The sequence below is a fragment of the Rattus rattus genome, chromosome 11 (genome assembly GCF_011064425.1).
Source record: "Rattus rattus isolate New Zealand chromosome 11, Rrattus_CSIRO_v1, whole genome shotgun sequence".
Lineage (NCBI taxonomy): Eukaryota > Metazoa > Chordata > Mammalia > Rodentia > Muridae > Rattus > Rattus rattus.
The window spans coordinates 70,996,660-71,019,788 of NC_046164.1; the positions used below are offsets into that span (position 1 = coordinate 70,996,660).

The following is a 23,129-nucleotide window of genomic DNA, read 5'->3' on the forward strand; positions in this document are numbered from 1 at the left end:
GTCACTTTTATGACACTGGTGACATAAACCGTCTAACAGGTCTAACAGAATGATAACCGCATACATATTCTTTGACCTGAAGTTGGGTCTTTTCCTTCTCAGCCTTTGATGAATGAATCAGTACATGGCTGCTTATACACAAAGTGCGGCGCTGGCTCTACAGTAAAATCTAAAACAGGAAAGTGTGTGACACAGCCAAGGAGGCAGCCACTTGGTTGAAAAGAGCATTGAGTAGACAGTGGCATATGTAGACAGACGGATGACAACAGCACCTCTCCATAGCACAGCTCTGCTCTACCATTCACTAAATGGCACAGACTTAATAAGCTTAATGTTTAATCTCCACGAGCAGTTAGCTTAAAAATACCTGAGAGATGGAACCCATAAAAACAGACCTAATAAGGCCATGAAAATTGACAGACTTAGATTCAGAAATTATTGTTCTTGTTTTCAGACAGGATCTCCCTAGCTGGCCTGGAACTCAAGAGTCTGCCTACCTCTGTCTCTTGAGTGTTGGGATCAAAGGTGTGGACCACCACATCTAGCCTTTTTAGCCACTTTAATCCTGAATGATTACCTCACTTGGCTTCTCAAGTGGCACAACTTGTGGCTGTGGTAACTAATGATAGCAATGTCCACATATTTGGAAGCCCAACAACCGACCAGGAGCCAAGCCTCAACAGGTATCACCTGCACAGGACCAAGGCAAGCCAGCAGCTGCCACCATCAGGGTTGTTTCTCAACCTTTCCACCTACTGTCATACATTTTAAGGTATTCTATACAGGTCTCATGCACACCATCAACTGTCACATAAACCAACAGAATCCTTCACAAATACCTTTTTATCTTCAGGACTTGAGATCTTGGACACTAAAGCTGCTTCCACAAGGCCCTGCTCCAGTAAAGAGTCATATTTTATGCTCCTCTTCCTGTTCCTCCTAGTCTTATTATCCGATTTTTGTCCATTTTCTTCTGACTGAGACATATCAGCAGCGCCATCACCACAAATTGAAGATTCAAAGAGAGGTTTCCCATTCATGTATGTTTTGGTGATTTTCAGTTTAATTTCTGGAGAGCCATTTTTGATAGGAGTAGTATTGGGTGGTGTCCCAATTCCTTTTACTTCCTGGGTCTCAAAACACAACTTAGTATCATGAGCACCAGGTTCTCCATTAAACACACAAGAAGTAAGATCTTTCAACTTCTCTGCTGGAAGAAAGGGGAGTGCATCATGCCCATTAAATTTCTGCATGACCCCCTCCTGTAGGCTGTTAGAAAGCTGAGCTTTGCTGAGGAATACAGAACATTCGTGATTCACTTCACAGTTCTGAGTCTTTCCATTTGCACTGCCAAGGATTTCTGGTGCCTGCTTCATCTTCATGCACTTTACAACTTTCTGAACAGAAAGAGGACTTTTTCTGATGCTAAATTCCATCCAGCCTAGATGCTTTGGTTCTTAGAACACTACAACATTAAAAAAATAAAGAAAGAAAGAAAAAAGAAGAAAAGCAACATATTACATTTTAAACCTAGGGTAGGTATATCAATATCTCTATAGTTTTGTTGACGTTTGGTTTTATTCAGTTTTGTCTTCTGAGATAATTTACAATGTTTTGTATAATAATTTAGTCTGTAGAAGGCAATTTTATTTTTTTTTTATTTTTTTTTTTTTTTTTTTTCTTTTTTTGGAGCTGGGGACCGAACCCAGGGCCTTGCACTTGCTAGGCAAGCGCTCTACCACTGAGCTAAATCCCCAACCCCAGAAGGCAATTTTAATATCACACAATAATACAACTGAAAAAAAGACAAGGAATCATTTGTAAAAGGGAAAATACTGACTGGGACAGGTATACCAACAACAACCAATATGGGACGATGTCCATTAAAGTTTTAACGTGTGGACTAGAGTGATGGCTCAGTGTTAAGAGTGCTTATTGCTTTTACAGAGGACCCAGTTTCAGTTCCCAGCAACTACATGGTGGCTCATAACTACCTGCATCAAGTTCCAAGAGACTAACATTCCCCGTCTGGCATTCATAGACACTAGGCACACTTGTGGAGTACAAATACACAGGCAAAATATCTATACACATTTTTAAAAATTAAAATAAAAATTATGACAGAGAAGCAGATTTTATTTAAAAAGACTGTATGTAGCCATACCAAAATAGGATCAGAAGATCTTACCTGTCTGGGGCCTTTCTGGGCCACAGAATAGGTTCAAAACCCTCCTGGCTAACTTACTGGCACTCTACCTCAAAAGTGAAAAGTACAGTGAGCTAGGGGTGTGCTCAGTAGTAGGGTGATCGCATGCATGCACCAAGCCCTGGTTCAATCCCACCTATTAAGGAAGACGAAAGGCAGCAGGAACAGAGTGGGAAATCTATAGCTAAGAGATACTATCTAAAAATAAAAATGTCAATGGATGGTCTTTTTAAATATGATTTATGTGTACCAGTGTTTTACCTATGCATGTGCGCACATGTGTCTTACAGAATTGGAATTAAAGATCATTGTGAGTGCTACATCATGACTGAGGTGCTCTACAAAAGGAACAAGTGTTCTTAACCACTGAGCAATCTCTCTAATCCCTTAACACTGTCTTAATGACACACTGGAAGCCAGCTGTGGTGGTGTATGCCTTCAGTCCCAGAACTCTGGATTCAGAGGCAGGATGATCTCTCTAGAGTTCAACCTGATCTACAGAGATTTTTTTTTTTTTTTTTTTTTTTTTTTTTTCGGAGCTGGGGACCAACCCAGGGCCTTGCGCCTTCCTAGGCAAGCGCCTACCACTGAGCTAAATCCCCAACCCCGAGATTTTTATTTTTTAATAATATTTTATTATTTTTATTCATGTATATTTCTGTGTGTGTGTGTGTGTGTGTGTGTGTGTGTGTGTGTGTGTTGTGTGTGTGTATGTTGTGTACTTGCAGAGGTAAGAAAGTATCAGAGCCCCTGGGACTCAAACTGAGGTCCTCTAGAAGAACAGTGCTCACCCTTAACCACTGAGAAATCCCTTCAGTCCATATAGTTTCAAGGTGAGTCTGAACTACAAAGACAAAACTTTTAAGCACATTTAAGAAAAGAGTCAAAATATGTGAAACTAGATTAAAAATATCCAAACTTTAAAAATAGGGGAAAAAATCAGAAGTGAGAATATAGTTTCACCATACTGTGGAACAAAATAAAGTCTGTATTCCTACCCAGAAAGTAAAGAGAGGATGAAGCAGAAAAAATGTTGGGGGTGGGGGGGCTATTTCCCAATTTAGACAAACTAACAGTCAACTTAGCAAATCCCAGGCATGACGAACATACAAGGAACTCACACCAAAGCATAATTCAAACTCCTAAAAAACAAAGAAAGAAAAAAATCTAAAAATAAATACATAAGTAAATAAATGTCATTTATTAAGTCCAGGCTACATTAAGTTCAAGGCCATCCTAAGTTACAGAGATTACCTTTCAAAAAATAAGAGCTTAGGCTGGAGAGATGGCTCAGTAGGTATGAATATTTACTGGGGGTTAGAAAAATGGCTCAGCTGTTAAGAGCACTGGCTTCTCTTTCAGAGGATCCAGGTTCAATTCCCTGCACCCATACACTGCTTCATAACCACCTGGAAATCCAGTTCCTGTGGATCCATTACCCTCTCTTTTAACCTCTGTAGACACTAAGCAAACATAATAGCCAGAACCTGGAAAGAACCCAGATGCCCTTCAACAGAGGAATGGATACAGAAAATGTGGTACATCTACACAATGGACTATTACTCAGCTATCAAAAACAATGACTTTATGAAATTCATAGGCAAATGAATGGAACTGGAAAATATCATCCTGAGTGAGCTAACCCAATCACAGAAAAACACACATGGTATTCACTCATTGATAAGTGGATATAAGCCCAAATGCTCGAATTACCCTAGATGCACAGAACACATGAAACTCAAGAAGGATGACCAAAATGTGAATGCTTCACTCCTTCTTTAAAAGGGGAACAAGAATACCCTTGGGAGGGAATAGGGAGGAAAACTTTAGAACAGAGGCAGAAGGAACACCCATTCAGAGGGTGCCCCACATGTGGCCCATACATATACAGCCACTAAACTAGATAAGATGGATGAAGCAAAGAAGTGCAGGCTGACAGGAACCGGATGTAGATCTCTCCTGAGAGACACAGCCAGAATACAGCAAATACATAGGCGAATGCCATCAGCAAACCACTGAACTGAGAACAGGACCCTTGTTGAAGGAATCAGAGAAAGGACTGAAAGAGCTTGAAGGGGCTTGAGACCCCATATGAACAACAATGCCAACAATGCCAACCAACCAGAGCTTCCAGGGACTAAGCCACTACCCAAAGACTAAACATGGACTGACCCTGGGCTCCAACCTCATAGGTAGCAAAGAATAGCCTAGTAAGAGCACCAGTGGAAGGGGAAGCCCTTGGTCCTGCCAAGACTGAACCCCTAGTGAACATGATTGTTGGGGGGAGGGTGGTAATAGGGGGAGGATGGGGAGGGGAAGCCCATATAGAAGGGGAGAGGGAGGGGTTAGGGGATGTTGGCCCGAAACCGGAAAGGAATAACAATCTAAATGTAAATAAGAAATACCCAAGTTAATAAAGATGAAAAATTAAAAAAAAAAACATACATGTAGACAAAACTTGCATACACATAAATCTTTTTCTCAAAAAAAAGAAAGAAAGAAAGAAAAAAAAACAGTTCCTAACACTCACACTGGGCAGCTCGCAATTTATAATTACAGCTTCAGAAGGATCTAATTTGGGAAGATCTGATATGCCCAGCCTCCAGGAGAACCTGCATTCACATGCTTCAATCCATACACAAACACATACGCATGGTAAAAATAAATCTTTAAAAAAAACAATAATGGGGGTTGGGGATTTAGCTCAGTGGTAGAACGCTTGCCTAACAAGCACAAGGCCCTGGGTTCGGTCCCCAGCTCCGAAAAAAAAAAAAAAAAAAAAAAAGAACAAAACAATAATGAATAGATAACCAAAGGTTGGAGGATATAGCTCACTAGTAGGATATTTGTCTAACATGTACAAGGTTCTAGATTCAATCCACAGCAACAAAGTTTTAAAATATCTATTTAAACTCAGAACAGTAATATAGACTATGGCTTATCAGTCCAATGCCAGGGACTGGAGAGATGGTTCAAAAGTTGCATGCAAGTGCACCGACTGTTCTTCCAGGGGACCTAGGGTTCAATCGCCAGCACCCACATGGAGCTGTGGGTAGTAATTAGTTACTACAGTCCCAGAGGATACAGCATCCTCTACTAAGCTTCTTGGGTACCAGGTATACACATGTTACATAGACATACATTCAAACAAAACAATTTTTATTTGTTTTGGGTTTTTTTTGAGACAGGGTTTCCCTATGTAGCCCTGACTACCCTAAAATTCTCTCTATGTAGATCACGCTGGCCTCCAACTGCCTGTGCCTCCTGAGTGCTAGGATTAAAAGCATGTGCCAGCTCTACCTGGCAATTCTATTTTTTAAATTAAAAAAGAAAGAAAGAAAGACCAAAGTCAATGTATTGAAAAAAAAAAACTGTTAACTTTTCACATAGAAAAAATATCCTCCAAGAATAATAGCCAAATACAACGAGAAATATAAACCAAAAGTTGTTACTAGCAGACATGTAAGAAATGCTTTAAAGGGAGCAAGGTAGGCTGGAGAAATAGCCCAGCCAGTAAAAGCACTTTACAGTTTGTGCTCTGACCTTGCCACAGAACTACAGATACATCTAAAATACAGAAACAGGTACAATAAAATTTTTTTTCTAAAGTTCAAGTTGAAAGCAAGGGATAGTATAGTAGTAGTCTGGTAGTACAGATCCTGGCACTTGGGAGGTACAGGCAGGCAGATTCGTGTAATTCAATGTCAGCCTAGGCAACATGGTAAGTCCCAGCCAAGTCTACATAATGAGATTCTGACAGAAATAATTCATTAAAATTAAAACAACATAAATATGCTTATTCCCACAACCTCCACCCCCACCCCCACCAAGACCTTCCTATTTTAGCCCTGGCCTTAAACTAACTGCCAAGCTGACTCCGAAGTCACAGAAATTCCACCTGTTTTTTAAAAATTTGGTTATTTTGCTTTTTTACAGTGCAGGGATTAAAACCAGAACCTCATACATACTAGATAAAAAAAATGTTCTACCACTGAGCTGCATCCCCAGGCCCATATATACACATTTAAATAGTCAGAATGGCAAATTTTATCAAATATATGTTAACCCACACATACATGTCTACTGGAAGTAAACAAAAGAAGACTGCTTTCAAGGAGTTTAAATCCTAAAGAGAATTTTTCTTAGGAAGCCAAGAAAGAATGAGAGAATGTCAATTTTCAAAGGGATGGCCAATAAAGGAAATGTGGCATTTAGGTTAAGAGCTTCCTATGGGGGCTGGAGAGGTGGCTCAGCGGTTAAGAGCACTAACTACTCTTCCCAGAGGTCCTGAGTTCAATTCCCAGTAACCACATGGTGGCTCACAACCATCTGTAATGAGATCTGATGCCCTCTTCTGGTGTGTCTGAAGACAGTGACAGTGTACTCACATACATAAAATAAATAAATAGATCTTTAAAAAAAGGTATTTAAGGGCTGATTTAAAAAAGAGCACCACCGTTGTCCTCCTGAGTTCAAGTCCCAAACATGTGAAAAAAAAAAAATTGCTCCTATGGTGTCTTGATGACAGTAGGACTTTCTGCAATAAATAAGTAAAATCTTTGAAAAAAAAAAAAATAAAAAAAAAAAGGTATTTAAAAAAAATTGTCCTCTGACCAACATGTGAAAAAAAAAAAAAAAAAACTTCTTTACTAGGACTTTATGCCCAGCTAAACTATCAGGTAAAGAAGAAAGGAATTTAACAAGTAAGCAGCCGACAGGAGCTTTACACACGGCCCTTCACAAAGACAAGCTAGGAGGTACTCTAACAAGACTATAAGGAGGAAAGATAAGTCGGCAAAGGTGAGGAGATTGGAGATTCTAAGACAATTTTTATATTTTAAGAATTACTTTTATTTTTAATTACATAGGAATGTGGGGTGGGTCTGTGCCTATGTAAATGCAGTGCCTGCAGAGTCCAGAAAAGGGCAATGGAGTCCCTGAAGCTTAAGTTAGTTACAGGAGCATATAAGTCACCCAAATGGTGGTGTGAAAAACCAAATTCACGTCCTCTGCCAAAAGCAGGAAGTGCTCTTAACAGTTGAGCCATAACTCTTATCCTCCAATAGGACCTGGGGTCCAAGTCCAAGCACCCACATGATGGCTCACAACCATCTGGAACTCCAATTGCAAGGGATCAAGCAGCCTCTTCTGGCCTCAGTAGGCACCAGACAGACATGCAGAATACTCATATACTTAAATAAAAGCACTGAAAACGAGTTTTAAGAAACGAGAGGTGGAGCTAAAGAGATGGCTCAGTGGTTAGGCTACTTGCTACTCTTGCAGAGAATCTGAGTTCAGTTACCAGCACCCACATCAGCCAGCTCACTACTTACCAAAGACCCTAACGCCCCCAGGTACAGACATACACATAATTTAAAATAATAAAAGTAAATTTTTAAAAGCACTGAAGTACAGACTTGTGCTGATATGGATAAGCCTTGGGGGTGGGAGTGAGGTAGAATGGGGGCGGGGGTAAGCCAGACACAAAAGACTCTCTGCTGCCTTCCTGACTACATAGCATTCATGAGTCCATGGCAGCTGTGGTTACCTAAACAAGACTGCCCTTCAACACTTCATCACGGGGGGAGGAGAAGCTGTGAGGATCTACCTCTCCTGAGGGATTACAGTAAGTTAATGATTGCCGGGGAAGGTGTATCATTTTCTTCAATGACATGTTGATGCTAGTAACCATAGTTACATACAGTGTGGCATACACACATACACCCAAAATGAAATTATGCAAAGAACTCAGTAAGTAGGGTTTTAGCAGGAAAGAGAAGTGGTTGAACAAGTATGAAGGATAAAAATGACCAAAATTCATTATAAATGTTTAAAATTGTCAAAGACTTTATTGTTTAATTTTGCATACATAAACTCTCCCAAATATGTAAATGCATAGACAAATAGAGTGAATTAAAGAGCTGAGACAAGGTTAGCAAGGGAACTGACTTAGTAGTTTTATACAAAGATAATGTCTAGGAATTAGTGATTATGATTGCACAACATGGAATATACTAGAAATCACTAGGCCAGAAGAAGCACATGCCTATTAGTCTCAGCACTGGGGAAGACTGATACAGGAGGGTCCTGAGTTCAAGGTGCGCCATAAAAGCCTGTAAATACTGAAACTCTGCCCCAAAAAAATGGAAATGTTGGCTGGAGAGATGGCTCAGCAGTTAAGAAACCTGATTGCTCTTCTGGAGGACCCAGAGTTGGATTCCCAGTAAGTACATGACAACTTACAACTGTTTTTAACTCCAATTCCAGGGGATCCAAAACCTTCTTATGGCCTCAATGAGCAACAGACACACACAGGTACGTAAACATACATGAAGGCAAAATAGCCATGCCCATTAGAAAGTTAATTTAAAGAAATTTAAATAACCAGATATGGTGATACACACACCTTTAGTCCCTCCCCTTGAGAGGCAGAGGCAGGCAGCTCTCTGAGTTTGAGGTAGTTTTGTCTACATACTGAGTTCCAGGCCAGCCAATGCTCAAACCAAAAAAAGGAAGAAAAAAGATAAAAGCATTGTAGTAAAAGTGGTGCCAGGACCAAACTAATCTTAGTCTTCAAAACACTGCAGGAGCTAGGATACAAGTCAGCAGAAGAGTGCGCCTAGGATATGCAAAGTTTCTGTGCTCAATCCTCAAAGCAAGGAAAAAGGAGACCGAAAAATAAAACAAAATAAAGGCCTACAGAATCAGCCACCATGTTATAAGAAAATCCAAGCAAACTATTTCCATAGCTTATATTGGTGGAAAACAAGCCAATGGCTAATCATCCCTCTTGAGTACTCAGCTAAGAGCCAGTGCCAACAAGCCTGTCACATATGGTTAATAGCTTAAGGAAGCAATTAATAAGAAAATCCTATAAACAATATCCCAATCACAGAAGTATAAACTTAATGTGGCAGTATATGCCTGTAACCCCAGCACTCAGGGGCAGACAGGAGGATAATGAATTTGAGGTCACCCTAAACTACAGAGCAAGACTGTCTCAAAAAAGAGTAACAACAAAAAAGCTGGACATGGGGGTACACAAAGTTAATCCCAGCACTTGGGAGTAAGTCTGAGGACTGCCTGGTCTGGTCTATAGAGTAAAACCCTGTCTCGCAGACAAACAAGGAGACAGTGAAGGAAGAACAACTATGAACAAATGCCATCCTGTTGCTGGCCACGCCATGGGTGTAAGCTTCTCTAATAGAGTAACCTAATGTCAAAGCTTTTAAATTGGCAGCATAAACAACAAATGAAAGCAAACCCATCTTAGTAACAGGCAGAGTAAAAGGCCTATGCTGCTAATTTCATTATAACTGGCCTTTACTGTATATCTTTTAGTTTGAAAAAGTAAAAGGTGAAGTTTAAATAATACCAAAACAGTCTGACTAATTTGATTATAAATTTCCTTCTATTTTTCAGTTATATAAATTTTCTCAAAGTGTTGTGACTCTACATACTTAAATGTAATCAGGCTTTCTACTTCATCATCATGATATACAATTTTCAGAATGATGTGTCCAGAATTTGCACATTCTTGACAATAAGAATTGTGTGAACACTAGGCTGGATCTCACAGTTCAATTTTGCTCTGTCCTGTGCTCATCACTGCTATGCTGGAGAGCTAACAATCAAAAGGAGTACCAGGACTAGGGCAGCTCACAGGAACTGGCTCTAGGATCACTGAAGAATGCAGAGAAGCGAAGCTGAGAGTGAATACCAAGAACTCTACAGCAAGGGGTTGAGGATTTAGCTCAGTGGTAGAGCACTTGCCTAGCAAGCTTAAGGCCCTGGGTTCGGGTCCCCAGTCTCCAAAAAATAGAAAAATAAAAAAAAAAATAAAAAGAATTCTACAGCAAGCAACGTTGAGAGCAAGACAATACTCATGGAGGACAAAGTCATCAACAGAACCAGGCTGGAGAAGTCAGCAGCTCACTGGAAACCTCCAGTGCAGGAAAATGGACTTGGTATTTTTCTTTAATCCTATCATCATCTCCCAAGTGTTGAGATTACAGGCATGTGCCACTACTTACCTAGCTAAAGAACAGGAAAAAACTGAGTCATTTGTAGAGAGAATCTCTTGTGTACTGAGTGCAAGCATTACCTGTCAATAAAAAGCTGATGGCCTATTAGCAAAAGGCAGGAAATAGAAGGCAGGTGCTCTAGTAGAGGGACAGAAGTCTAGGAGATAGTCAAGTGCGAGAAGATTCACCACTCTGTTGTAATGAATGTATGAAACTGAGGAGATGTATGAAACTGAGGAGGGGTAACCAGCCATGTGGCAGACATAGAATATTTTAAACAGATTAAATAAGTTACAAGCTAGCCAGAGAACAAGTATAGCAAAAGGCCATATGCATTCATAATTCATAAATAATAAGCTTCCAAGCAGTTATTCCAGAACTGGGGTGTGGGTAGAAAAACTCATGGTTACAATTATTATTTACTATTTTAGAGAGGGTCTCTGTCATTATTCTAACTTAGTAAACTTCTGAATTATGCCTTGAAGGTTCATTAGCTTATTAGAAATAAAATTTTGAGTAGGATTTTGTCTTTGGTTCTACATTTCTACCTCCAACTGAGTCTCGCTGGCTCCTTTGGCTGAGCACAATGTGACAGTGCCTGCCTGGGGTGACAGCTCAGTGAGTAAAGTGCTTCAGTACAAGTCTAAGAACCTGAGTACAGCCAAACTGTGATGGTATATACCTTTAACTCCTGCACTCAGGAGCCAGAAGCAGGCGGATGGATCTCAAGGCTAGCCTGAGAGCAAGTTCCAGGACAACTAGGACTACACAGAGAAATGAGAGAGAGAGAGAGAGAGAGAGAGAGAGAGAGAGAGAGAGAGAGAGAGAGAGAGAGAGAGAGAGGCACAGAGAGACAGAGAGAGACAGGCACAGACAGACAGACAGACACACAGAGAAAAACAAAGAACCTGAGTTCAGATTCCTAGAATTCAAGGAAACCTAAACGCAGTAGCACACATCTGTAACCCCAGCACTTCTGCACTGAGATGGGAGGCAGAGCTTGTAAGCCAGCGTGTAAGCCTGGTATGCACAGAAGCAAACAAGAGACTGTCTCAAATAAGGTAGAAGGTGAGGACCAACACCTGGATCCGTCCTCTGATTTCCATATGCTTACTGTGGCATACACACACCTTACACACCCATAACAATTAGAGAACATGAGGCTATAAATATGAAAAGTATGTATATATGGAAGGGGTTTGTTAGGAGGAAAGGAAGATTGATGTAATTATATTATAATCGCAATTTGTAAAAATTATTTTAAAAATAGTAATGGGACCTGGGAGGTATAGTTCAGTGGTAGAGACCTTGTCTAGCATGCACAAGGCCCAGCTTTCATTATCTGCACAAACAGTAGTAATAGTCCAAAAGCCCACAGCAGGGTCCTGGACTGCCCTCCAGTAGACACCTGCTTCTGTTTCTTCACTGAGTTAGTCCACTAACTCATAGAGATCCTTGAAAGAACACATGGAGATCCCCAAGAGATTAATGGTAACGAAGAAACCGACTTGGGTTTAGACTCACAAGCTAGATACCAAAGAAAAAGCAATAGTTTCATATGAATTTTAAATTGGCCGTCTCACTCCTATGACTCCGGCACTCAGGAAGCAGAGGCAAGGGGATCTCTGTTAGTTTGAGGTCAGCCTAGACTATATATTGAGTTATAGAACAGCCAAGGCTACATATCGAGACTCTGACTTTAAAAACAAGAGGAAAGCAAGTGTGGTTATCATCTACATACAATCTCAGAACTCTCAAGGTAGAGGCAGGGTAGAGACAAAAGGATCCCAGACTCAAGGTCAGCAGACTAGAGTACATGAAATTGTCTCTCAAAAAGCAAAAAGACCAAAGAAGGAAAATGAAGGGAAGAGAATTTCCCTACATGCACCTTTTTTAGTCTCATTTGTAGGCTTAGATTTTTTCAAAACCTACTTTTAATAAGGGTACTCAAAACACCACTAGTCTGCACCACATGACATCTAGAAACTTCACTCATCTTATGAGCTTTTGCTTTTGGTAGTGCTGCTGCCTCTGCTGAAATACATTTCTCTCCCATTTTAGAGAAAGTTGTCAGGAATTAGACATTAGATTGTCATGAGAACTCCTCACTCTCATGACAGCTGCCACTGATCTTGGACTACTGTGTGAATGAGCAGGAACAAATAAGCAGCAAGGAGCAGACAGAGGCGGAATGCCCCCAAGCACCCTCTGGTCAGACACCAGACAGTGCTCAGCAGTATCTAAGTCACAGTCAAACAAAACACTAAAGCCCTGAGTCGCCACATTCCTCTTTGCCACCAGGTAACTTTCTTTTGTAATCTGGGCAGAGTTGGTGTGGCTTTTTTCCTTCAGCCCACATATACTGTATATGTCAACAAATAACTCAGTTCTGGGGACACGTGTGAACACAAGCAAGTGCCGGACCTCAGAGCTTCCACATAAGCTGAAAAGGCAAGGAGAAAACAAGAGGTCTTTACTGCAATAGTAGGGGGCGGGGAACAACAGCTTAAAAGAATAAAGAGAGAAAAAGAATACACCTGAAGGCCTGATGCTGATAGAGGACAGAAGGGGTACCAGACCTGCTGGAACTAGTCACAGACTAATCACGTCAGTGCTGGGAACTGTACCTCAGGCTTCTGAAAGAGAAGCCAATGCTCTTCAGCACTGAGCCATGTCTTCAGACACAGAATTTTTTTGGTTTGGCTTAGTTTGGGTTTGGGTTTTGAGACAAAGCTTCTCTCTGTATAGCCCAGGATGTCCTGGAACTCACTCTATAGACCATGCTAGCCTCAAACTCAGAAATCCACCAGCCTCTGCCTCCAGAATGCCAGGATTAAAGGCATGTGCCGCCACCACCACGTGGCTTAGCCACACATTAAAGATTTGAGAGTTTGCCTCATATATGTGCATGAAACACACATATGCCTGATGCAAAAGGAGCCACGAGGGTCGAATCCCCTAGATCTAGTTACAAACAGTTGTGAGCTACTATGTGTGCTCGAAACCAAAACCAGGTCCCCACCAAGGGCATAAAGGACTTGCCACCTCTCAAGCCCCACAATTTTATTTTCTTAAGATTTACTTTTATTTCTATGTATGTATTGAGTACACACACACACATACACACACACACACACACACACACACACATTGGAATACATACACACTTTTATGTACTGATACAAACACCTATGCATACAAAAGAGGGCTTCAATAGTCACTCTGCCTGTTCTGAGGTAGAGTCTCTTCTCAAACCCTAGGCTCATGACTAAACTAGGTTAGAAGCCAACAAGCTCCAGCAGTCCTTCTATCTCCACCCACCTCAGTGCTGAGGTGCAGGCATTTGTAGGAAATGCTCAGTTTGGTATGTAGATGTTAGGATCCAAACTCTGGTCTTCATTGTGAAGCAAACACTCTTAACTGAGTTATCACTTTAACCCCCAGAAGTACAGGTTTAAATGAAGGTCTCAATGTGAGCTTGAGAAAATGGTACTTAAGCAAAAGAACCCAACAAATTGTTATTTCTCAGTTGGTTTCACAAGCTCTAAACTAGTCAATGTTAAATAAAATAATACTTTTACCGAGATAGTGAAAGGTACTTCGATCCATTTGACTCTGTCAAGAAAAAGACAGAAAAAAACGAGTCACCACTGAGATTACTTCCCTATTTCATTAACCCAAAAAACATACCTTAACGGTTTTACTCTAAAATGTTTCATATTTAAGGGCTAGAAAGTTGGTTCCATGGTTAAAAGCACTTGTTCTTACAAAAGAAAGGACCCAGATTCAATTCCCAGCACCCACATGAAGGCTCACTACCTACATGGACCCCAGGAATGAATGTAGTACACATACATGCATGCAGACAAAAACATTCATAAATGTGTGTGTGTGAGAGAGGGGGGGGGGGGAGACAGGAGAGAGAGAGAGAGAGAGAGAGAGAGAGAGAGAGAGAGAGAGAGAGAACTGGGCATAGTGGTGTGTGCCTTTAATCCCAATTTTGAAAAACAGGCAGATATCTGAGTTTAAGGCCAGCCTGATATATAAGGACAGCCAAAGCTATATATCAACACACTGTCTCAAGAAAACCAAAAGTAAAATAAAATAACTTTCTACCTATGCCTCACTTCTCCATATTATATTACATGATCACTATCTCTTACCAGGTCTAACATTGCAGTCTCCTAACAAGCTTATCAAAAACTCCTAGGTGTGAGAACTATAGGAAGAGTTTGCCAGACCACAGAGGCTGGGCCACACTCCAGAGCTCATGTCTCAGTGACAGTCTAGGATGGGACTGAGGAGTCTGCATTTCTAACCAGTTCTTGAGTAGGTTGATACTGTTTGAGAACCACAGGTTCAAGTTATGGTACAACAGTAGACCCGAACATTTGTTATATGGCTCTCTTTCTTGTTAATGGTACACACCCATTTATTTCCAATAAAAACAAGGAAAATGTGGGGGGCGGGGTGAAGGGGAGCCTCAGTAGTTAAGAGCACCTGGCTGATCTTCCAGAGAACTGGGGTTCCATTCACAGTACCTATACGGCAGCTCACATTTATCTATCTCTCTAGTCCCAGGGGAATCCAATGCCCACTTCTGGCCTCCACTGTGTATTGTATGCACATGGTGCACATAAAACACCCATACATATAAAAATAATGGGGGGTTGGGGATTTAGCTCAGTGGTAAAACACCCTGGATACATATCGAAAAAAAATGAATGAAAAAAAAAAAAAAAAAAAATGAATGAATGAATGAATGAATGAATGAATGAAATGTTAAAAAGAGATTTTAGGGGGACTGGAGAGATGCCTCAGCAGTTAAGAGCACTGACTACTCTTCCAGAGGTCCTGAGTTAGATTCCCAGCAACCACATGGTGGCTCACAACCATCTGTAATGGGATCTGATGCCCTCTTCTGGTGTGTCTGAAGACAATGACAGTGTACTCACATACATAAAATAAACAAATCTTTTACAAAAAGAAAAAGAAAAGAGAGAGAGAGAGAATGACTGATTGATTGACTTTAGTCAGGTAGTGATGGTACATGTCTTTACTCCCAGCACCATCACTTAGGAGGCAGGTAGATCTCTATGAGTTCAAGGCCAAGTCTACAAGAGATTTCCAAGGCAGCCAGAGCTATACAGAAAAACCCTGTATAAAAAGAGAGAGAGAGAGAGAGAGAGAGAGAGAGAGAGAGAGAAAAACAAGAAAATTATTTTTAAAAGCCATCATTTTTAAACTTTCACTCAAGGGGTTGGGGATTTGGCTCAGTGGTAGAGCGGCTTGCCTAGCAAAGCGCAAGGCCCTGGGTTCGGTCCCCAGCTCTGAAAAAAAAAAAAAAAAAAAAAAAAAAAAAAAAAAACTTTCACTCAAATAGGCAGGTGAGATAGTTCAGTTGGTAAAGTGTTTGCTTTGCAAGCATGATCACCTGATATCAGATCCCCAAAGATATCCCTTAAAAAGATAGGTGCAGGGGTTGGGGATTTAGCTCAGTGGTAGAGCGCTTGCCTAGCAAGCACAAAGCCCTGGGTTCGGTCCCCAGATCCAAAAAAAAGAAAAAAAAAAAAAAGAAGAAAAAAAAAAAAAAGATAGGTGCAATGAGTATATGCCAGTAATCCAAATAATGGGGTGGGTCCTTGGGGCTCACTGGCTAGTCAGTCTAGCCAAAACAGTAAGAAATTCTCAAAAAATAAAGTACAGACAGGTATAAGTGGTACAGGCCTTGGGAAGCAGAGTTAGAAGTCTTCACAGAGAGTTGCAGAAACCAGAATACAAAGACACCCTGTCTCAAAAAAGAGGCAGGGGGTTAGAGAGATGCTTCAGTAGTTAAGAACATTTTGTTCCCACAGAGGAGCCAGGATTGGCTCCCAGCACCAGCACGGTGGCTCATAACTACCTATTAACTGCAATTCCAAGGAGTCCAATACCCTCTCTAGCCTCAGTGAGCACTGAATGGGTATGGTTCACAGGCGAACGTGTAAGCAAGCACCCACAGACAGAATAAATGAATAATAAAAATGTTTTCAATAATGAAGTAAGTAATCAAGAAAAACAGCTGATGTCAACCTGTCATCCATTCGTGTACATTCACATACAAAGCGCACACGCACATGCACAAGAGACTGTGATTTGCCTGCTGTGATCAAATATTTTTTTAAAAACAAAAATAAAAACAAAACAAAAAACTTTCATTTAGAAGTGATATGCTGGACGGGCAAGGTAAAGATGCTTCCCAAGTCTAATGATCTGAGTTCAATCCCCAGACCCCTCTGGATTCCACAGTCAACCACATGCACTTAAATAACTATAAATATACACATACACACATGGAAAGGATACTTTGCTTTTTTATTATTTATTTTTATGTGTGTGGGTATTTTGACTACGTCTGTGTACCACACCTATGCAATGCCCACAGAGGCCAGCAGAGGACATCAGATCCTTTGAGACTGGAGTTACAGACATTTGTGAGTTTGTGGATGCTAGGACTGAACTTAGGTCCTCTGGAAGAACAGTCAAGTGCTCTTAACAGCAAAGCTATCTCTCCAGCCCACAATATGCCACTTTTCAATAACCAAAGCAAATCACACAGCCACATCAAATTTCAAAGGGATGAGATGTTCAAACATATTAGACATACAAAGCAGAAAAATACAGCAAGTGTCTAACCTAAACAAGCACAGTAGCAATTATTATACTTACTTCTCCCACCTGCCTGGTGGCACTAAGCACTGTCACACAGCACTAAGGAGACCGAAACAGGACGATACCTGTTTGAGTTCAAGGCCAGCCTGGTCTAGATACCGAGTTCCAGAACAGACAGGGTTACATAGCAAGACCCTGTCTCAAAAAAAAACAAAAACCAAAACAAAATACTCATCCCATCACCTCCATGTTGCACACATCACCTAACTCCCTTAAAATACTTGTAGAACCTAACCTTTCATTGCCTCAGGATGAAAATACTTACCAACATCTAAAAGACCCTCTCCAACAGCCTACATACATCTACCCACCTCATTTTCTCCTCTAGCCACACTAGGATTCTTCTTCTTCTTCTATAATGTGACCTCCTGAATATGTACTTTTACCCTGTATTGAGCTGACACCCCAGACCCCTTCTAGTTCTGCTCCAAATCAGCCCATGAGGAAATTTTTCCTGATGCCATCCCTAGTAATATACCTAGATCTTTCTTTCAAGAGTTACTTTTTTTGTTCTGGGAATTCTGAAGACACATAAAATAGATACCTACATACTCATACTATCATCTAAGCCAGTTCTTATCTAACCTCACATTCACCCTCTCTCCTGTCAAAAGTGTGAAATAAATCCCACACCACAAATCATTGTTAATAAATGTTTGCATAAATGTTTAAAATATAAAAATCCTTGTGTTACTTATAATGACTCTACCAGAGAATTTTTTAAATATGTTTTTTCTAACAAACCTATACATTGTTCTAAATTCTTTTTATTTGGAATGATAAGCCTAGAGACTGAGTCCACAGGCTTTAATTTAAAGCTCTATTACTAAGACACATCCTTAGCACTCAGTATTCTAATATCTAATTTCCTCAAATGTGATAAATGGGATTTAGCCATGTCTTTTGTTAACCAGACACAGATGCAAATAAACCCTACCCCTTCTCAGTGCGATTTCCACCTCTTGTCATCTACAGTCCTCTCCTGTCTTTCTGTAGAAGAAAACAGGTTGTTATGTCTTGAGGCTTCTGTCCTTACTCTGCCACTGGCAGTCCTATGACATAGTCTAAGACATTCCTTTCTCCTCAGTAGTTTTATCAGCTGTTAAACATGGATATTTCATCAAATCTAGAGTTGATTTATTTTTTCCTCCAAGACTAACCCACAGGTTTTCAAAAACAAAATCTTTTGTCCTTTCTTTTCTCCTACTCACAAGTCCCTAAACTTCAAGGGATAAAAAACAAGGTCCCAGCTTATTACTGTCACGGGGCTAATCTGTTACTTCTTCAATAAAGAAATATCCAAAGGCTGGGGAGATAGCACAATTGGTAGTAGAGGGTTTACACAGCACACAAGCCGCCTGGGGCTCAATCCCTAGGACCACAGAAACTGAATATGGTGGTATACGCCTTTAATCCGAGCATTTGAGAGATGAACTCAAGAGGATTGGAAGTTTAATAATAACAATAAATACTAATATTGTTATTATATGTTTTATGTAAGATGTATGTTAATGAAAAGCGAAACCTACTCCATCTTGGGACCAGCCTCCATCTTAAAGAAAAAAAGCCTGAAAACTTGACCTGCAACAGAACCCAAGCTGCACCTATGCACCCATGTACCATGTACCCCACGGCTTACCCTTGGCCAAAGTCACTCCCTAGCTACTTCCTAGCAACAGTTAATCAAAGGTTAATCTGATTGCTTCAGATGTACTTTCAGACCATTTGTGACTGTGGTCTTGCTTCAGAGCACTCACCTGTTGGCTTATAGACATTCTATTAGATGCTTGCCAGACTGGGCACCCTCTCCCTCACTCCTATTTTCCTATAAAAACTTGTCCTGCTGAGGGTTCAAGGCTGTTCCTGCCTTCCCTTCCTGTCCTGCTGTGTCAGGGTTGGGTTGGAGGAGAGCCCAAGCCTGAGCTTGTCATAAAGAGACCCCCCCTAATGTGATTACATCAGAGATGGCTCCTTGGTCGTCTTTTGGGACTCAGAATGCTTCCTGGTACAACAATAGTAAGTGGCACAGCTGCCTTTAATCCCAGAACTCGGCAAACAGAGGCAAGCAGATCTCTGTTAAGTCTGAGGCCAACGTGACGTACAGTGCTAGTTCCAGGACAGCCAGGGCTACAGGGGAAAAAAAAAATCCTTATCTGGAAAAACAAAACAAAACAACGAGAAAGTGGCACAGCATTACTTTCTGGAGTCAGTTCACTCTTTCCACTGTAGATTAGAGGATCAACTAAGGTCATCATACTTGTGCAGTAAGTATTTTTACCCAATCGGTCATCTCTCTGGCCCAAGGATGTGAAGCTCAAAGTTATCATCTGCTAGTTCAAAGCCAGCCTTGACTACGTGAGACCCTGTCAAGGAAGGAAGAAAGGAAGGAAGGGAAGGAAGGAAGGAAGGAAGGAAGGAAGGAAGGAAGAAAGGAAGGAAGCAGTCAATCAATGAATCAATCAGGTAGGTAGGTAAGCAGGCAGCCAGCCAGCCAGCCAGCCAGGCTAGGGAAATAGTCCAGTAAGTAATAGCACATACCAAGCAAACCTAACCTGTGTTCCTCTTTGGAAGCAAAAAAGGCTGCAACAGGGGAACAGATGTGGTGTTATCTATAACCCCAGATAGGCAAATCTCTTTTGAGTTTGAGGCTAGTCTATATAGTGAGTTCTAGACCAGCAAGGGTTATACAGTGAGATGCTGTTTTGTTTTTTTAAAGCTAGATACAGTGGCCCACATCTATAATCCTAGCACCCTTACAGACATGAGAGGAGGCAGAGACAGGACAACCACCTGGAAGCTCCAGGGCCAGCTAGATTGATGTATGCAGAGCCACAGAAACAGCAAAGAAGACATTGCCTCAACAAGATAAGAGAGAATTCATCTCTATGTGCATCCTGTAGCACAAGGATACCTGCTCTCACACACAAGCATCACACACGCGCATATATACACACACAAATAATAATAATAATAATAATAATAATGATGATGATGATAATAGCAATATTATTATTAAAATAAACAAGAAATGAATGGCAGGAGTTGGGTATGGTGGTACATGCCTGCAAGGTTACACAGCAAGACTGTCTCAAAAACCATAAGTAAGTAAACAAACAAATAAGAAAATGAGAGTCGCAAGTACAAAACTGTAATGGCCTTTCCCAGGCCCTTCAAAACCCAATCATTAAAGCATAGTGACTAAAGGATAGTGACTTCGGGCAAGTAATTTAACTAGTATCTTTGAAATTTCCTGCTGTGATGTTAAGGTGAAATAAAGAAGACTTATAGGAGCTACAGAGGGGCTCAGTGGTCAAGAGATCTTGCAAAGGACCTGGATTCTATTCCAGCATCCAAATGGTAGCTCACACCTATGTTAAACTCCATTCCACGTCCTCTTCTGACATCCTTGGCACCAGTCACACCCATGCTATCTCTACATACATGCAACCAATACACTCACAAACATAAAATAAAAAAAAATAAAAAAAGCATGGAGGTGGGAGTACAGCACTGAGACAGGAACAGGAGGATCCCTGAGTTCGAGGTCAGCCAGGCCCACAAAGAAAGTTCCAAGACAGCCAGGACTATACAGATAAACTGTTTCAAACAGAAAAAAGAAAAACAACAACAACAAAAAAATTGCAACTCAAAAACCTTGTAAAGGGGCCAAGATGCACAGGGCAGGAGAACTGACTCCTCAAAGTTGTACTTATTCCTACATGCCAACCACAAGCTACGTGTCTGTCTGTCTGTCTGTCTCTCACACACACTGCTGCATAGAGAGAAACTCTACACTAAATTCTAATCTTTAAAAAGGAAGCAATACAAACTATTTCTAATTGATAAAATCTAAACCTGCACAATTTTATGAAATGAAAATTAAGAAAATATCAAATAATACCCAAAATCTGACTCCATTTGTTAACTGAGTCCCTTCTACACCCAACTATTAAAGGTACCAAGGTACCAGTCAGAATCCTCCCTTCGCAAAACTGAAGAGGATGAAAACCTGGGCAATGTGCTGGCAGCCCGACACAATGCCATGACAAATCAGGCACAAGTACACCCTGTGTATCTGGGCTTTGGTTACAGAGTGGCAACACCAGTGGAAGCAGGCTTCCCAGAGACAAGAGCTGAACCATCAAAAACCACCACAGGAAACTGGAGAGATGGCTCAGCAGTTAGAGACTTGCTGGTCTTCCAAAGATCTAGGTAGAGTTTCAAGCACCAACATGGTGGCTCCCAACATAACTCCAGTCCCAGAGATCTGGGCACACGCGTGATGCATGTACAAACACGCAGTTGAAACAGCCATACACAAAATAAAATCTAACAAAACAAATAAACAACAATAAAAAATTTTTTAAAACAGCACTAAAGCTCCAGAAATAAGTCAGGATGTTAAATGAGATGGGCAGCATGACAAAGGGTTGACTAGAGGACAGTACAGAAGGACAGAGAATCCTCTAGACCTAGAGATTCTCCTGAGTACCAGGAACACCAGGTGAGTTCTTGGGTACTTTCCAAAAGAAAGACACCAAAGCCTCCTTTCAGAAAGAACAAAGGCAGGTCACAAGCTAGGCTTCTCCACTCTCACTGGTGGACAAGGTAAAAATGGGGCCAGTAATTACCAATTCTCATACTGTAATTACCATAGTATCTGGGCCCCATCTCCTCTTTAGCTTTCCAGTCTGTCAAAACCACATCAGAGGTCCAAAAGATGGCTCAGCAGGGAAAGGTGCTTGCCACCAAGTCTGACAACCTGAGTCCGATTACTGCAGCCCACAGAGCAGACAGAACTCCTGAGAACTCCTGCTGACTGTCCTCTGGTGGATGCATGCACACACCATGGCATGAATCTAAACATGGGCACACACATGCACACACACACACACACACACACACACACACACACACGAGTAAATTTAACTTAAAAACACATACACATCAGCTCCTACTCTTGCATCTGTCCTCCATTCCTCCCCCGACCTCTCATTTATCTAGTACTCTATTCTAGTCCTGATCTACAGGCCTCCTCACTGACCGCTTGCACCAGTCCTTGTTTCTCCTCTTTCTCAAGTATGTTCACACAACCTCCTTCATCAACATCACTCCATAATCATACAAGCGCTGAATGACGGTTTACCAGTGTGTATCTGCCAGTCTTCGGATATCATTTTAGTTACTGAGGATAAAAACTAAAAGACGAAATCCCCATCTACAGCTATCTCAATGGAGACAGGAAGGACAAACAAATAAAACACACAGAGCTATGGAGAAAATGCTAAGACTGAATGAAATGCCAGAAAAGTGTGTTTCTTTTTTGAGACAGGGTCTCACTATGTAGGCCTGACTGGTCTAGACCTCACTAAATAGGCCTAGCTGGTCTTGAACTCAAAGACCCTCCTACCTTTGCCTCCCAAGTGGTGGGATTAAAGGAATGAGCCACCATACCCAGGACCAAGGGAATATTTTTAACTAGTAAAGTGGGTAAAAACCTCTGAGAAATAAAAATCAAGTCACACACTTAGAGAATACTACAGACTAAGGCACAGTGGGACTAGGGTTCAGGGCAAGCAAGAGGTATAGCTAAAACAGATAATAATAGGAAAAGATGAGGGAAGTCACAAATACTGAAATCTTACCTACACGAGCCTTCCAAAACAGGGTACTTCCAAAACAGAGGCTTCCTGTATGAGGTTCAAGGTAAGACATAATTGAAAGAAGAGTGAGTCCATGCTTACATGGCAGAGCATGTATAAAGTGGAAAAGAGGAATAAAAATTAACCATGCAGGGACTGGAGAGATGGCTCAGTGGTTAAGAGCACTGACTGCTCTTCCAGAGGTCCTGAGTTCAATTCCCTGCAACCATCTATAGTGGGATCTGATGCCCTCTTCTGGTGTGTGTGAGGACAGTGACAATGTACTTATATATAATAAATAAATTTTAAAAAAAATTAATCATGCAAAGGGGAAACATGGCCAAAAGAAGATGGGGCTGACACAATGGCTAAGCAAATAAAAGCCTGGGGCCCTAAGTTCAAATCCTAGAACTCACAACAAAAGAAGTCCTGGAAATTGTTTACTGACCTCTACCTGTACATGGACTTTCACACTTGTGCACACATACACAGACAAATAAATAAAAGACAGATGTGGGACCAAAGAAATTACACAGTGGTTAAGAG

The 23,129-nt window shown here is 41.0% G+C and overlaps 1 protein-coding gene across 13 annotated transcripts in view; it reads right to left on the reverse strand.

Annotated features, from left to right (window-relative positions):
• Nsd2 (nuclear receptor binding SET domain protein 2) overlaps positions 1–23,129 on the reverse strand; it is a 74,209-nt gene that overhangs the window by 47,896 nt on the left and 3,184 nt on the right. For 3 of the 13 annotated variants that reach the window (XM_032916668.1, XM_032916672.1, XM_032916681.1), the window contains 3 exons: positions 22,587–22,631; positions 13,812–13,845; positions 840–1,465 (listed from right to left, as the gene is read on the reverse strand). In XM_032916668.1, the coding sequence (XP_032772559.1) occupies positions 840–1,436 (597 nt within the window). In that variant the 5' untranslated portion in view covers positions 1,437–1,465; positions 13,812–13,845; positions 22,587–22,631. Of the gene's footprint in view, positions 1–839; positions 1,466–11,572; positions 11,685–13,811; positions 13,846–16,938; positions 17,532–22,586; positions 22,632–23,129 lie in introns of those variants that run through there. The other 10 variants (XM_032916675.1, XM_032916680.1, XM_032916678.1 and 7 more) reach the window with 7 other exon arrangements.